This window comes from Strix uralensis, chromosome 6, assembly GCF_047716275.1.
Source record: "Strix uralensis isolate ZFMK-TIS-50842 chromosome 6, bStrUra1, whole genome shotgun sequence".
NCBI lineage: Eukaryota > Metazoa > Chordata > Aves > Strigiformes > Strigidae > Strix > Strix uralensis.
The window spans coordinates 23,856,886-23,874,019 of NC_133977.1; the positions used below are offsets into that span (position 1 = coordinate 23,856,886).

The 17,134-nt window shown below is 39.0% G+C and overlaps 1 protein-coding gene across 2 annotated transcripts in view; it reads right to left on the reverse strand.

Annotated features, from left to right (window-relative positions):
- Positions 1 to 17,134, reverse strand: part of CERS6 (ceramide synthase 6) — a 135,679-nt gene that overhangs the window by 50,788 nt on the left and 67,757 nt on the right. For both annotated transcript variants that reach the window (XM_074873302.1, XM_074873301.1), the window contains exon 4: positions 12,600 to 12,657. In XM_074873302.1, coding sequence (XP_074729403.1) covers positions 12,600 to 12,657 — 58 coding nt within the window. The remainder of the gene's footprint in view (positions 1 to 12,599; positions 12,658 to 17,134) is intronic.

Genomic DNA, 17,134 nt, shown 5'->3' on the forward strand with positions numbered 1-17,134 from the left:
GTCTTACTGGAAACCTTTTCCACTCATGATGCCATGCATTTCCCCTTTTTCACAACAGCATTCTTCAGGAGATTCTGGCATGAGTGCTCTTTCCTGCTTGCACAGTGAATTAGAAATTGTTTTATTCAACACCTAATTCTCAGCCCTACTTTCACGGAAAGGAATAAGAGTATGATTAGATTTTAACATCCAAAATTATTTTAGCTTAACAATTTCCATCACTTACAGATACTCATCAATTTGTTTTCCAATTAAAAAAAAAAAAGAAGTAATAAAAAAATGCCAGAGAACCCAAATCAATTTTAAAGCAATTACAATCTGCCAAAAGCAGGCTTGATTTCCTCCCTGAGTGGCATACGTATCACATTATCACTCTGTTAATAGCACAGTAAAATATCAAATATCAGCACTGTGTTAAAAGGGCTGCAGAGTGGCCTCTGACATTCCTCATTTAAATTAGGGTATTTATCCAGTATCAGGCAGATAAGCTCACTGAACAAAAGTAATTACAAGGTTTCAGTAATAGATAACCTTTCAGATATAACATGGGAAGGAAACATCACAACAGATGCAGACTAGACTAGAAAAAGTGCCCAACTGAATGCCTGCTTCAAATAATTCAAGAATGGAGGAGACAAGAGGGCAGCAGCAAGGGCTCTGGAGGCAAACCTCTTGCTTCAAGCTCTTGCCACATCATCGTTTCCTAGTCAGTTCTGGTTTACCTCAGTAGTAGATATTTCACAAACTCATGCTTTGGTATCTCATCATTAAACCAGAAAAATTTTGTCTGGTTTAAGTAGTCTCATTCTAAGAATCAGACGGTAAAATGTATTCCAAAAAGCGGTGTATTTCCAAGATACTGTGTTTCTTGTATTCTTCTGTTCTGCAAAATATCCAGAAGCATCAGCTTCATGAAAAAGTAGATGCAGCAGGTATAGCAAGAGGAGATGGAAATGATAATTGAAATACTGACCATTCTGATGCATCTAATTTTTTTCTGCTCCGAATGACCTAAGTAACACACAACATGTTCTCCAAATAGCTTTCCAATAGCTGAGAAACTTTCACAACAGAATCAAGTCTGTTCTACTGCTAGAAAGACTAAAAACTGTCTAGGGTGTTGGACATTTTCAATACAGCAATTTATTTTTCAATTTGGCTGCCGCTGGTGTTCTGCAGTACATTTTTTTATACAGTTTAGATCTACCAAAACTGATTCCTATCTGTGATGAATCTTTACAGCAACATTAATCCAAAAGTTACAAAAACCACAGCTACCAACTGCTGCCTTGGGGAACTCAGCTATTACAGGTGATCTTTGGTGCAGGATAGCTTCCAGTGGGAAGAGTTGTTGTCAGTACTTTAAGCATGCATGATGTCCTCTTATGATTCCCATACAAGACTGAGGAAAAATGAATTTATTCTTTCTTTCTAATGACAGTAGTTGCTCAGAGTGCCCATGAAGGATGTTCTCTATGCACTGCAGAAACTTTGTGTGAAAAATTTGAAACTATTACTTTCTGCATTCAAACTCTTTTATTTCCTCCAGTATAGTATCATTAATATTCTAACTAAAACCCCATTAAACTGCAGCATGACCTTTGTTTTGAAATGATGAAAAGGTAATTTCACAATTCTGAGCCAAATGAAGATCTAGAAGTCCAAGTAAACCACTTGACACCTCTGTATCTGTTGGTTTCGGAAATTGTGCATTCCTCATGAATCAGAAGCAAGTGATCAGTCCAGCTGGAGTGGAGGGGAAGACCCTATACAGGAATCCCATGAGAGCGATCTCAAAGTCTAAGTGCTTTTATTCAACAGGACATTTCTAAGTTATCATACTTGTAAAACACAGGGCTTTTTGGAAGCACAGTATCAGCACTATATACTGGTTGGTTATACTTATACATGCTATATGAATATATAGTTATATTTATTTACCTGCAATCTAACTTGCAACAATGCACGAATCCCAGAGCAGAACACTGATGACCCAGTGACTGCAGGTTTCATTTCAAACAGGGTAATTTTCAAAATTATTTCCCATTTATTTCTTCATTTCTCAATGCAATACCAACTAAAGGAGTAACATAAGCTTGTTTGAAAGCACAGTCAGGGATCTCCTCTATTAGCAGCTTCATTCCACTGCAGACCTCATGGTATCATGACCTAGTGTGCACAGTAACCACAAATATGGCACAGCTTCCCAAGTAAGTATAGCAGTTAAAATGTCAACTTCGAAACTTGTCATCAAGCTCGAAAGATTCCTTTTCAACAATGTCTATACAGAATCAGTGACATTAAGAAAACTGCTCATGGTCATGCTCTGCTTGAGTGTCTGAACAGCTCTTTGCAGATACAGACACCTTTGCTACACACAACTGCTCTCTCATGAAACTGGCGGGATGACTTCAAAAGCATGCTTAAAAATCACGGTTCAGTAAAACATTGCAACCAGCATGAGGCTTTTGAAAAGGCTACCATGTGTACCTCCCGTAGCGTGACTACAGTGAAGAGTTACTGGACAACTGAGAAAGACCAGTTGGCTTCAAAGCAGCTGCACCCTGGCTTGCTTCCCCTGCACCTCCAGAGCTGATCAATCAGAGTCTTGGCTGCCCTGTCTTACTGAACCGCCAGGTGACAGGGCATGGTATCAGAAGGGGAGGCAGAAGCACCCCGTTCTCACTAGCACTTTGGAAATTGCAGTGTACAAAGATAGAGCTCCTTATTTATTCTCTTCCTGTTTTACAGAACTGACAGGAACAAATAACCTCTAGAAAGATGAAAGACCCTGATGCCTTCTGAACCACAACTGACCCTGAGAGCTAAATCAAGGTCACTGCTATCTGTTTCTTTGGGAAAACGTGTTGATAGTGGATAAAATGATCATGGTAAAAAGATGGCAACAAGAGAGGAATGAAACAAGGTAGCCTTTCTGTAGTCCACAGGAACATACCAAACCTGCAGACGTACAGGATTCTCAAATCCACTCCCCAAAATAATAAATCAGTTCAGGAAGTGGGGAGAAGCAGTGTAGCGATCTGACAAAAAAAGATAAAAGTAGAAAATACTGACATAAGAGGTAGCTGAGGAGTATATGGGAAAGGAAAGACTATATAGAATTATATAACATTTAGTTTCTCCCCAGAACAGCTCTACCACTCCCAGTGCCAACAAGCTGCACAAACCAGAATTGACCACAGGGAAACCGGCTCCTATGACACACCAGCCTTTCCAAGAGAACTGCGAGGATAAAGCTGCACCTCCTCCCAACTACTCATCTTCAGATAATCCATGAGATTTCCATGGCCATTCTTGAGATAGAGAGGCCAGAAAACAAATGCTGTACAGCAGGTAGAAAACTACCAGTGATCTCACGCATGTCAGGCTTTCCAAGCTCAGGTCATTCTTTGCAAGGCTACACAAAACAGGCCAGGAAAAGAAAGAAACAAGTAACCAACCAAACCTGTACCTTCCATTGCTCCATGCAGATAACAACTTATCTCTTAGGGGAACAATTAAGAAAAAACAGCATCAGTGTCAAAAAAGCCTCATGTTACAGCTGTGAAATTGGAACCTTCCTTGTTTATTCGACAAAGTAATTCGCAACCGAATTAAGTTGCTTTATTAAGTCAGTGTAGGGAAGTGTTTATAATGTATGCTGAGCATCCCGTAAGCCTGCTGAGACCCTATATGGCTGAGAAAGAAACAGGTGAACAGAGTACAATGAAATATGTCTTTTATAATAGAGAAAACATATACCTTGCTCTTTAAAATAGTAAGAGTGACTTAATTCAACCTTAATTCTCCAATTCTGGAAATAACTTTGGGATAATACCGGCAGTGTGTGGTTTTCATTCATCTGTCTTTTAAGAAAAGCTTCCATTTAAAGGCAAGAAGATTAAATGGTATAAATGCACACAGAAGTGCTGTAGTGATTTTACATGAATAGTAACTCCTTACTTTTCTGGGAGCACCTGAGCTATACTATTACTTCAGCCAAAAGTAAAAATCCACCCCCTCTTGGAGGTTCTTCAAAGCATCTTACCATGACTAACCAGAGCAAACAGAGTGACAGCAGTTGCATTTTATTAGGTCCTGAACCTGACTCAACTTATCAGCTTAGTGACCAGAAACTGAGACACACATTTCCTTTAAGGAGGGAGTGTATGCTAGTGTTTCCAAAATTGGTTTATTTAACAGCTAAAATAAATGGAGATGCATTTGATGACATCTGAACATATGATCACATCCAGAACAGACCTCAGTATGTTCTGAAGAAAACTGAAGATTAAGTATCAGTGATAGAAGAGATGCAAGACACAGCATACAGGTAAGCCATTACATTGCTTATTACCAATTTTGCAGCTATTTTGATATTAAGATAAATAGCAAGAAATTTCTAAAACCAGAATGGCAAATTAGACACCACTCCAGGTAAACATCCCATTGTTCATGTGTCCCAGTCTTATTTCCCACAGGGATACGAACTCACAGTCTTCATCACAGAGATGCCTGTTTCCCCAAACATAACAATTCTATTAGGTTGATGTGTGTATCAACAATTATTTACTTCCTCTAAGGTTAACAATCTCAATAATCAAGAGAGATAGGTAAACTGTAATACAGAAATTATGTCAACCAGTCACCACACCATGAAGTGACAAGTTCTTTTTTGTATTTCAAATGAAAGTGGTCTGACTTTAGGCTCTAAAATTCTTGACTATAAGCAATCCAAAATGTCATTTACAAATGCTACACTAGTCTCCCAGGGCTGTAACACCTGCATGTATCGCTGTTGCTCTTTTATTCCAAAAAGAGGCAAAGAACATGCCAACTCAGCTGAGCAGCAGAACAAAGCACCCTCACTCACAAAAAAGCATCAGGAAGCCAGGTTCTCTCAAAGTGCGCATAGAACTGTAGGCCACTAACAGAGCATCTCCAGCCGTCACCCAGTAATTGGCTAGCTCAGCTGTCAGTGCACACCCAAAGATAAGCCCTTCATTTTCTTCATTTGAAATATCCTATAGTTTCAAGAAAGAGGAACTTTCACAACAGCAGAAATGGAGATCTACCGGTTGGATTTTTTTTTTTTTTCCCCTCTATACTACACTGCTATTTTTCTAGCTGCCTTCTATACATTTATGTCATTTGAGTAGGGTTTTGGAGTCAAATTTACACTTCAATATGGCTTTCCTGTTGTTTGGCAATCTATCTGCACCACTAGCAGTTGCAATTACATAACAGTTCTGCTGTAGGGGATGACTCCTTAGGAAGGGAAATGCACTACTGACACTCCATCAGCTGCATACATACAGAAGCTTGTTGCACCTAGCATTTTTAAAACGTAGCCACAGCACCCTTGTATCATCAGCCTTAACTCAACACTAAATTTGAAAAAGAGCAAGTCAAAAGTTATTTGCTTATCCAGGCAGATGGTCCTTTTCCCTGGTCCTTTTCCCAGTAGGATATCCACATACAACTTTGGGTTCTTAAGTCTCAATATAGGCTTCACAAGACTCTTACTGCAGGGAATTCATGCTCTTTTGTGAGTTTGTAATTCTCGTGGGCAATTAAAGGAAGGAAATTGAATGTGAAAAGTCACCATATGTCACCTGGAAGCTTTGCTTCCAGATGTTTGTAAAGGTTTTTCATTCTACAGCATTATACAGATACTCCTTAGCACCAAGGATCAGCAAGAGGTAACAAGCCAATTCTGAATTCCTCACTCTGTTTCTTTATCACTGAAGATAATGCTAATTTTTCCATTTAATGGAAGCACAATCAGACCATTAACTCTTAATGAGCCAAGCCACCATTGATTTAATTGCAAATATTACTGAAGAAAACAAAAACATTATCTTGTTCCTATATTAGTGATAAGCAAAGCAGTCAGTTTAATGTCACTGGAACTTAATGTCTTGTTGGCATCAATACTGGTGTGGTGCTCTGCAAGGAATTGTTTTGTAAACATGCAAATGAAACAAATGGTAGTGCTGAAAATTCTCAGCTGCAGTCAGAAAGGGGAAGAATTTGCATATACATGACCAGAGTGGAAATATAATTGGTTAGTTATCTTTTATGCTTCAAACATTAGTGATTTATAAAGATACAATGAATGCTGTAGTATATTTATTACCAGGGTAAAGGAACATGCTTGTGGGCATGCAGGTTATGATGCCAACTCCTAGGAAGACCTAGGGCCATATCCTATTTTCATAATCATACTTCACAGTGATGATGGCATTTGAGGCCAAATACCTATGTGTTTATTATGTTATTATATCACAGATCGACTTGGCTGTTGGTCTTCTAAGCCACTAACTAGCACTACCACATCATGCATTACCTATGAAGATTAAATTTTTTCCAACACTACTAGGGCTCTGGTACCGCTCACACAAGAATGCCAGATTTGTATTAGATAATTTCTCATAATTGTCTTTACTCTGGATTACTGTCAGGCTAACAAAAGAGTAAATATAGAACTTGAAAGATCTACATTTAAGATCACCTACTCTAGGCATTTAGGTTCTATATCTTATATGTATATATCTAAATACCACATGGAACAAAATAAAATCACCTTTTTCACCACTTAATTTAAAAACAAGAACCACAGAAATTAGTTTAAAAAGTAAAACTAAAAACAAACCCCACACTCTGGTTTCATAGGTATAAACTACAGGAAAAGTGTGAAATAGGGGGGGAAAAAAAAAATCAAAGCAAACATTTACTCTGGGGAGAGTCTGTGGGTGCTCTAAAAGAAATACAAAGCTATTTTAATTTGGGCTGCACTTCAGATGAAGCACTGAAGCTCTTAGGTGAAAGGACTGGCTTCAGTCTATACTGCCAAAACGTATTGAGGCTTGACTTAACATCTCTTTCAGAAGGTTGAAAACTAGGATGGGACGGTCACATCTAGCATTTGCCATTTTGCCAACGGGGCCAATGAGGAGTGGACAGGAAGGTGAATGCTTTGCATTAAAGGATTTTGTGGGCCACCCATTCTTTAGCCCCAAATCATTGAAATCTGCTATGGGAAGCAGTAAGTAATGGATTTGGCAGTGAGTAATGAAAGAAAGCTTCACCTTCTCTTTGAAAGTTGGTGTTTCACTCTGTTTCCTCACATAGAATATTCATCACCAAATCTGTCCTTGAAAATGGTAGTATTTGAGGCAGAAAACGAACTGGCTTGAACTCTAACCTACATTTACATCAATCCCCTCTTCTCATGAAGTATTAGAAATGACAGAGGTGGCTTCAAATCCTAACTACGATGACCTATTTCACCCCCTCAGTGCATTAGCCATGACACTGCAGGGCACATCCTGAAACACACAGTGCTATGGGGTGCTGGGGTGGAGTGACAAACCCGTCAATCTCCCAACATCTGCTTCATATTCATTACCTAGAAAGTTAACAGTTCATTTCCATCAAATTGAAAGTTCTGGTTTGGAAGAACAGAGACAAACAAGTTTCACTTCAACAATGAGAGATTCTTTGGGAAGCAGAAAGTCTCATTCCACTATTACACCACTTGGTAATACAAGATAGCTATGATTGAAAGTGTTAAGGGGGCTTTAAGAAGAAGCAAAAATTTAGAAGGAACATTTAAAAAAGAAACCAAGACTAAGGAAACGATTTCATCTTTGAGATAGTTTGACACTGAAATGTCATTAATTACTTCACTAGTTACAGACAATGACAGCAAAACCCCTAATAAAATTAAAACTTGCAACTCTGTAATATTCATTTACTTGTTTTGATAAAAAAGGAGAGAAAAAAAAGGCTGAAGGCACACAGGAGCTGGGGAAGGGAGTAATGTCTAATATGATAATTAAATACTAAAAATTCTACAGCAAAAATTTTACTGAAGTCTGTTGGTCTGATGCAATGGTTTGGCTGAGTATCTGTAAGGCTGTGAGCTATTCCTCCCTGTGTGGTCCATTTGTGAGCAAGAAAGCAACTGCCCTGCCTTCTCTACTCTCTTACCAAAGACTTAATTCTCTCATTTCACTGTAAGTCTTGAAAGGGGCACGTATTTCCTTGACATTGCAAATGTTTGTAAGAGGTACCACACAGCTGCACCCTGCAGTTAAAATCACCTCTTGACTGAAGAAGCAGCCACCAATGGTAGAAGTTGCACTTTTACTGTTTCTTTAGGCCCAAGAAAAGGGAAACAATCAAGGCAGCTGGATCTGGTGTATGCCATCAACAGTACATGTTACAAGACAATGTCACTTCATGAGTGATGTGTTATCATAACAACGGCAAAGTTGACAAGATACACCCACTTGAGTTAGGAGGCACGGAGGACAAGACCAGTGCAAACTCCGTAAAGGTCTCCTGCCTTGAAAGTTCAGGGGTGGAGTTGGCAGGAGGCGGGGGAAAGTGCTGTGATGCAGCTGTTGCATGATGCAGAGGCTGTGGAAAGATGTCCACGTGGATAGAGGGAGGCAGAGAGGGTGAAGCACAAGTTTTAGTGCATTTTACATTGCTAAAACCCATTGTACACAATATCAGTGCCTGACCATGATACCATGTCCTACAACAAACGGCCACATGCAGGACACCCTATTGCCAATCCACTGCCTTCCCAACTTAAAGGATTTTACTGACTTCACAGTGAACTTTATTCAGCAAAACGGCCCAATCTAAGTGCCCTGCAGACACCACTAAGACAAAAACTTATTTAAAACATATAGGCTGATAGGTCCTGTTGCAACAAAGCAAATTTTGAAGACAAAGCTTCATGTCAGGCATTTTTTCCCTGTGAGCTGAAACTCTCAAAATACTGTTCAACAAAAGTAAGATTTTTTACTTTATTTATGACTTAACAGCAAACATCTGTCACTGGAAAAAGACAAAACCCAAGAGAACAGTTTGATAAAGAGACAGCTTTCAGTGAGAAGAAAGTTTTTAAATCTCCAGCAGCATACTCAGCAATTACAGCATGGCAAAAGAATTGATATACCATATCACATACAGGTTGCTTTATTGGGTGCAGAAATTTCTTTTGTCTAGATCAGCCATTAACGGCAGTCATGGACAGTAACAAAGACAAGCTTGCCACAGCATTATAGAGAGAGCTACAGTTGCTCTGAATGACAGCTTTATTAGCTTTCATGTGCTTCTGTAGGAAAGTGAAAATCAAAGCTGAAACTGCAGGCCTCTTTCTCCTTGTGAGATGCTCTAGCCAGGCAGATGTAAAACTTCAATGCAGTTAGTTACTACCATTCTAAAAATAAATTAACGTCGCCATGCTGACAGTATCACACTTCCAGAACTAAAACGAACAGATCCGATAAGTTTGCTAACTAATTACTGTTTATTAAAGCTTGGGCACATCTCCCCAAAAAGCCAGATAAGCTTGTCAGCTCTACAAAGCCACCAAAGACCTAATGACATTCTTTGCAAGAATGGTGGTTTGCCAGAGGATCCTGGTTAGATCTTACTCAGGCAGTTTGGTGGGCACAAGGCAACAGAGACATCCACCCTTCTGCTGATACTGCACTGCTGCAGTAACACCACTTTATGCAGCAAATAAAGAAGGTGACAGTAGAAGACAAAGCAGCAATGATTCATGTGCTGTGGGCATTAAGACAAAGGTGTTTTCAGAAAAAATCCAAAAGGTGAAGTTCACTTCTAGGCAAAGGGCCAGCACAAAGCAAAGGACCTCAAAACTAGCTCAAAGTGGTGTTTAAGTAATTGACGGGCTCCATGCCAGTCTCATAGGTAAAGATGAATTTCACCCTCAAACTAAGAAAGGGACATTTAAGACAGCCAACTGTGAAAAAAAAAATCATCAGGTCAGCAACATATGCAGCAAAGCAAAGGAGCAGCAGGTTGCAAGGAGACTAGGTCAAGTTGGAAGGGAAGGACAGTAACATACAAGTCAGAGTACTTTGCTGCCTAGCAATTCAAGAGCCAACAAAGAAACTATAAAAAAGAGGTGGCTACAATTGAGTTGGCTCACTTTTCTAAGGGGGGTACCTATAAGACCAACTTCCCACTCAAGATGGCAAAAAAGCTTTCTCAAATCAGGGATCTTAACTATTCAGAAATGGACAAACCAACCAACCTTGAATGAAGCACCAAAATGCAGTCTCCCTTTTAAAAATATATTCTTACTACCTTTGGATGTTTGAAAGACATACTGTATCAAAATGTCTTATCCAACTAGCCAAAGTTATGTATGAACTAAGCATTAGCTGAAACATCAAAATTAGTATTTCCAACGTGGTGCTATTCTGGTGGCATATTCTATTCTTCAAAACAGGAACACCTGTAGTGTTTACTCTTTCTCACCTTCTCCCAGTAAGGCAGCACGTGTTGCTGTGATCGAACAGCACCTGTCCGGACTGCTGCTGCACCTGGTTTCACTCACCATGCTTATCAGTCTTCTGGGCTAGGTATCTTAGGGATGGTCTTAGGGAGCTTGTTATTTAAAAGGATGTAGATCTCTACTGTAGCATTAGCACAGCAAGACACTGCTGACTATGAAATGAACTTTCTCTCCAGGCAAAACAGCTTTTGGAAGGAAAGATCTTTCTATCACATTTGTAAGAGAATTTATTATGCTTACCTTTTTTTATTAGCTTCCTAAGGAAGCAATTAAGTGTTTCTTTGCAATTACTCCATTAAGAAAACCAAGACGAATTAAAAAGGATTATCCACTTTGGTACTGTAGTGAAGCTCTGAAAGAAGTGTCTCCCTCCAGATTTTGGGGTCTGGATTTTATTCCTTGCAAACCTAGATTTCCCTGCCTAAGTGGACCCAGCAAAATCTTTGGATAAACAGCAAAAAGCCTGTGTTTTCTTTCAGTTACACAATGTTACTAGGGAGATGTTGTAAATATAATCACAATCATAATTTTGTTAATTTACATACATTCCTATGTGAAAGACCTGAGTATATGAAGCAGAACACTGGAACAATGACAATAGCATAAAATATTTCAAAACGCAGTTACCGCACTGTGTAAAAATGAGTAATTAAAAATACATACACAATTACATAACGAGTAAGTTCTCTTTGTAAAAATTAAACGTGTTGAAAGTTAAAATTACAGCAAAATTACACAACCTATCCTTGTTAAGCAAGCAGTGGTATACCTTGTTCAAACAACCATGCTATGTCAGCCAGTCCTCCTCAAACTGCTGAATTGGGAGGAAGACATTCTGCACTTTGCATGTCAACTCAAAACAGCTCACAGTGACTTGTAAGTTTAATGCATTTACTGTATTCTCCTTAGTCTTTAGAAATGCTGTCAGAGTTTTTCCTAGAACAGATACTTTCTCTGTGCTGAGAGAGATTCACTTTATTAATCATAGGTATGCTTTCTAGTAGCGATTTTGTGATACTTGCTAATGGTGTTTTTTGTGGTATTTGTGGTAATCTGTGATAAGTTAGAAAAATTCAGAGGATAAAGCCTCCATGTCCTTGTGTATTACAGAATCCTGTGAACCCACAGTCGTGATTGCTACATACCAGCAGGCCAAGTAACCTTTTAGGTTGTGACAATTGCTTATTAAAACTATTCTTGTATTTCATACCACAGACATAGACAGAATCAAAGGCAGAAAACAGAGTATCAGATTGTGACCTTACAGCATGTTAATAGATGAAGTACACACAAAGTATAAGCGTTCAAGGAAGCAGGGAGAGGTTCCACATTAATGCTGCTCTGGTCCATTTGGAGGATTGCTGCACACACTTCCTCTGGGGCTGACTAGTTCTAAATAGCTGAGAAGAAGCTCTAATGTCCCCTCTTTGCACAGGCACATCATCAGCCCTGTTGGCACCAAGCTGCCTGGCACCTGGGACAGCCTCAAGAATTACAACCCTAAAAGTGATAAGGACTTTTTAAAATAGCCACTGTTACTTACAAAGCACCATAAACGTTTGGGATACATTTTCTCATGTCAAATTTTTGTCCAAAATGAAGAAGATAAGATTACATGAATGCACTGAGACCACACATTCCCCTAATTTCACCTCTCAGGATTACAGAAATATGGCCCGACTTGCACAAAAGCTAGTCACACTGTAAAAACAACTTGCACCATAAATCCATATTACTGTCTATGGCAGGGTTAACAGACCTATGCCAGGGCATTTAGAAGCTACAGATACACTCTTTTGCTTAAATCACCAGAAACACAGCATTGATGAGTAACTCCATGGAAACTTCTTTTCACAGTACATCAAAGAATGGGCAAAAAACCAGCATATTATAAAACACTAATGGATTTTGTTTGTTAATGAAAAGCAACCTCTGCCAGAGGCATTTAAACAAGGATGATGCAGAAATTGAGATGAATACTTTGGTAAGTCTTACTGCCAGCTTAATGCCTATAAAAGTAATAAAGTGAAGTAGGCATGTTGCTATACCAATTTATTTCCACCCCCCCATTAAATATTGATAGGAACTTATATTCCTTACCAATGCCAGTAGCAACTCCTTTTATGAATGCAAATTAAAAGTTATTTTTATTCTTTGTAAACATAAGTTTTATGCCTGTGCTTTATATTATATCTATACAAGACTTCAAAAAATCTGTGATGAGTTATGAAATCATAATATAAGTGCCTACCTTTTTCAGGAACCGTACTCCATAGGTAAATATATAAAGGTAAAATGTAAATCTCCACCTGCAAAAGGTACAAGAAATTAACTCTAGGATACCAGGTTTACATACTTTACAGTTTAACACATGATTTCTTACAGCACTGTCAAACCACCACACCCTGGTCACATTAACAGAAGCTGAAGCAAAATTTTGGTCTGGTTTTCTACAACTTTGTTATCAAGATTTGTGCCCATCTGCCTGCTTTTCCCAGCCCTACCATTAGACCTCTGAAAATACTGGTTAATTTCACCTGAACATGACAGGAAAAAAAAAAAAATCAAGGATAATTAAGTTTTTAAAAGTTTCATGAAAACTAGCAGGACAGAGGACAATTCACACTCCTACTGAAGGGAAGTTCACGTGTTATTAGACACCAGGATGATGATAATAAGAAATTTTGTTAAGCTTTCAGCAGGTGGCTTTAGAGTGCTGCACATCAAATACAGTCTTTAGTAATGAAAAGTCTCACCCACAGTGAGCTGGAAATTCTCTTAGCAGATTCCAGCACTTCATACTTGGTTTTAGGGAGTGCATTTGTGTCAGAAAGATATACTGGATACAGAGATATATATCCACAATTTATGTCTGCTTCCAAAGAGTTTACTTGATAAAGATGATTCTACATTTTCCCAAGTACACATGAAATAATTGCTGAACTTCTAGTTTTTCTTTTCAGATAGAGGCAAACTAGAGGCTAGGATCTGGACGCCATGGAAAATAAGACAGAAACCAGCAGGAGATTTAATACAAAATCATCCTCTCCTCTATGTCTCTCTCCCTTCCCCAGTAAAAGAAGACAGAGAGTATCTTCCTATCTTTTGGACCCATTACTGACTTAGGAAAAAGAGTCAATGGAAGCATGAGGAAACAAAATCAAACTCTCATGCAGTGTAAATTTAGAGGAATACCTGGGTTTTTTTCCAATGGTTGGAGTGACTACACAAATATGTTTGACATACACCAGTGAGGTACTATTCATAATGTTTATAGCAGAATGAGATTTAGCTTCCTTAGTGTGAGGCAATACTGCAGCATGAATCATCTTCAATTACATATTTTACAGCACTTAAAACTTTCTCTCTACTGGCAAAACTATTAGCTTACGTTTAACTGGCATTGAAGTGTATTCAGCCTTTACTGGAATGGTCTCAAAACTGACAATGCTCCTATGCAAAAGAAAGTTAATCCAAACTTTCCTCTTCAAAGCTACTTTTACAAGTATTTAGAAAGAAAGTTGTCATACATAACCCTCTGACAAGTTGAGTACAGGAGAGTGTAAGAACATCAATGAGATTTAAAGTGTGATACCTCAGCTGAATAGAAGCACACTCTTATCCTGTAGCCTCTTATCCTGCAGAGATTAATTTATTCAATTGATATGATACAAATACCAATCCCTTCAAGGGTTCAGTCACACTAAGCAACACGGCTTGCAGCTTTCATGCTGGCAGTTTCCCCAAGATACTGCAAAAATAGAGTACTCCAAGTCAAAATGTTAGTTGTGCTGGTAGAAACCTTAAGATCACACACATGGAAGAAACAGCAAGGACAGCAATATGAAGGAAGGTTTTATTTGGGCAAATTTTCTCATTAGGTCAGTCCTATGGCTAGGAAACCTGTCATTTAACTTAAGGTTACATGCCTCATCTAGTGAATGTCTGAAGGCTATCACTGAAAATAAAAATATTAGGAGGGCAAAACTGTCTAATCTAATCTCACTGCTGACCACTCACAGTGCCCCTCTTTCATTCCTAAGTGTGAGCAGTTATGATAAATTCCTCACAAAGAAGAATTTGTAACATATTTGAGGATATTTGTAGCTTCTGTTGGGAGATGCAATATTCCACAGAGGAGTCCAAAGGCAGTCTAAAGTATTTGAAATATGTTAATGGTTAAGTTTTAGATGGTGGGTCTCAGGGATTTTCCAGTCTGCACAGATGTCTGGAAGGCTCTGGTTGCAGCATTTGCTGCAGCTATCACCTGAGAGGAAATAAGGCGGCACTTTCCTGAAACAAGCAAAATCAGAAACACCAATTTCCCTGTCTAACTTTCCACCCACTTCCCAAAGCTCTGCCACTGCTGCAGATCTGCACTAAAGCCATGGATCGCCCTGTAGGAGAATTCCTGGAGCTATGGAAAATGCTCAGAGCCAAGAGCCACCACATATTATTCAGGTCTGCCAAAGACAATCAACTTGCTCCAACTGTTTGAATGCTACAAAGGTGATACATGCATACAAGTATGTGATAATGTATGCATATATGGTCTTCTTTCTTCTTTTTCCCTAACCTGCCAAACAAGTCTACTTGGATTGAGCATCAGAAGATAAAGGAAGGCTCAGAACTGGGTGATAGACAAAGCTGGTCAAAGTGCTAACTACTTTAAAAAATAAGTAATATTGGTAGAAAAAATTGCTCGTTCCTCCTAAACAAAATCCACAAAAGCTATTCAATAGACTTCTGTCTTGGTCAAACTGCAATAAAGAAAAATTCAAAGCAAAATCAGAATTGGCCCCAGCATGTTTATCACCATTAATCAGCTAACTCTGGTGGGAGCAGAGCTACAAAGGACTTTCCACTGCTCTGTACCAGGCAGCTAGCTGGCTTTTCTGTGGGCTTCAAAGGGAAATTCTGTCAGCTCAATACCCTGACTGGCATCTCAATCCCATACAAGGAAATCCAAGGAATTTCCCACATTGTTTTAGCACTACTTGTAGATGGCTTATTGCTGCAATTAACAGCAAAACATTCTCTGGACAAGGTCAAATAGATGAACGCAAGAAGGCTTGGAAGAAAAATAATTTTATTAAAGTATTTATCATTATACAGTATGTGAATATATCTGGTCTAACTAGCTAAGTAACTGTTATTTTAGTAAGTGTTGCACATTAACTGCTAACACCAATGACCTTAACAACTGGAGATACTTCATTTGTAACTGTCTAATAAAATAAATTTTAAAAAAAGAAAAAGATGTAACTAGATGCTTGTTACCTACATATTAACATAGATTGAGATCCATAAAATCCACATTAAACTAAATCAACAGTTAAAACCATTTACAGAATGAGTGACATTTATGAGGCATTATAGTCAGAAGAACTATACATACAACAAATGGCCAAAATTAATGGATGTTGTTCCCATCAGCTTCAGCTGTAGAGTAAAAAAAAAGGCAAGGAGTCAGTCTGTAGCTGTCAGCTACGTGCTATCAGAAATGTAATGGTAGATAAACCAATAATCCTTTGCACATGGTCACACATAGATCACTATACCTCTGAATGCACCAGGAATTGAATTAGCACTCAGTTCTCTGCCTGGTTTCCTCCCTTGCTGCAGGGAGCCAGTAACCTAAAACCCTGTTGATGCTTTATTGGCATATGAGAAGTCCTCACCCACCCTCAGCCATCCCTTTTACTTGGTAGCCTAGCAGTAAGAATATCTGCCAGGCTTTGGAAAACCTAGGTTCAATTTTCTCCTCTGTCACATCTCTCCCACACTCCTGAAGGGTTTATTAGCCACAAAGTCATTGCATGTAGGACCAGCTCTTCTTGTGAAGCTGTTCTATGTAGCAAAAAATATTCCATAGCTTGGGATGAAGGACAGGAAAGAAAGGGACAGGAACTAGTTTGTGAAGCTGCATTATTCACTCAAAATCATGCAGACAAGGCCAGAAGGTATGAGATAAATATGTTTCAAGCAATGCAAATTTGTCCAGCAAGATTCTTCCAAAGGTGAGCTCTCAATTCAATTCTCTTGCAACAAGTACTCTAAGGAAATCAATCATTCACAATCTACAGCATCTACTTCTTTATCCTTCTTTTTGTGTCTCACTGCAATCCACTGATGAAGAGATGCAAGTGGAGGGAAATGGGTATAAGTTGGAATCATGTCCACTCACAGTATAGCCCAGTGTCCAGACCACCTTAGTATTTTGGGAACTTAGGCAAAATGTTCTTTCTCTCTGCACAGGACATCATAGAAGAGAAGGACATCTTTCTTAAGTTTGAGGTTATCAAGATTTCCAACTGAATTCACAAAATGGTCGTTGATTAAGAGAGGTTTTTAATTTGTCCTAGGTAATAGTCCCAACTCTCATGGTCTGGTAAAGCCCTTTGCTTGAGCAGTCTGAATAGCCACAGACCCCAGGGAAGGGAAGATGTCTGGCCAGTGGTATAAACCCTCTCTAGTACCCTTTCTGATATCCTGTTCAAGGTCCTTCTTAAGCATCAGCAGCTCACGCTGAACATCCCCAAATCACTGGGGACAGTGGTTTGGGTCACAGATGGTTGTGTGCAACAGGGAAAGCAATGAACTCTTCTAAAGAGGCAGTAGCAGAGCCCAACAGACTAGGAAAAGCAAGGCAAGACCTGTACTAAGATATCTTTTGTTCACCTTTCCCCCCGGCAATACTCACTGCCCTATTAAAGCAACACAATGGAGGCCACTAGGTGAAGCACCCCATTGTGGGTGACCGCCACATCAATTCACATTTAACTG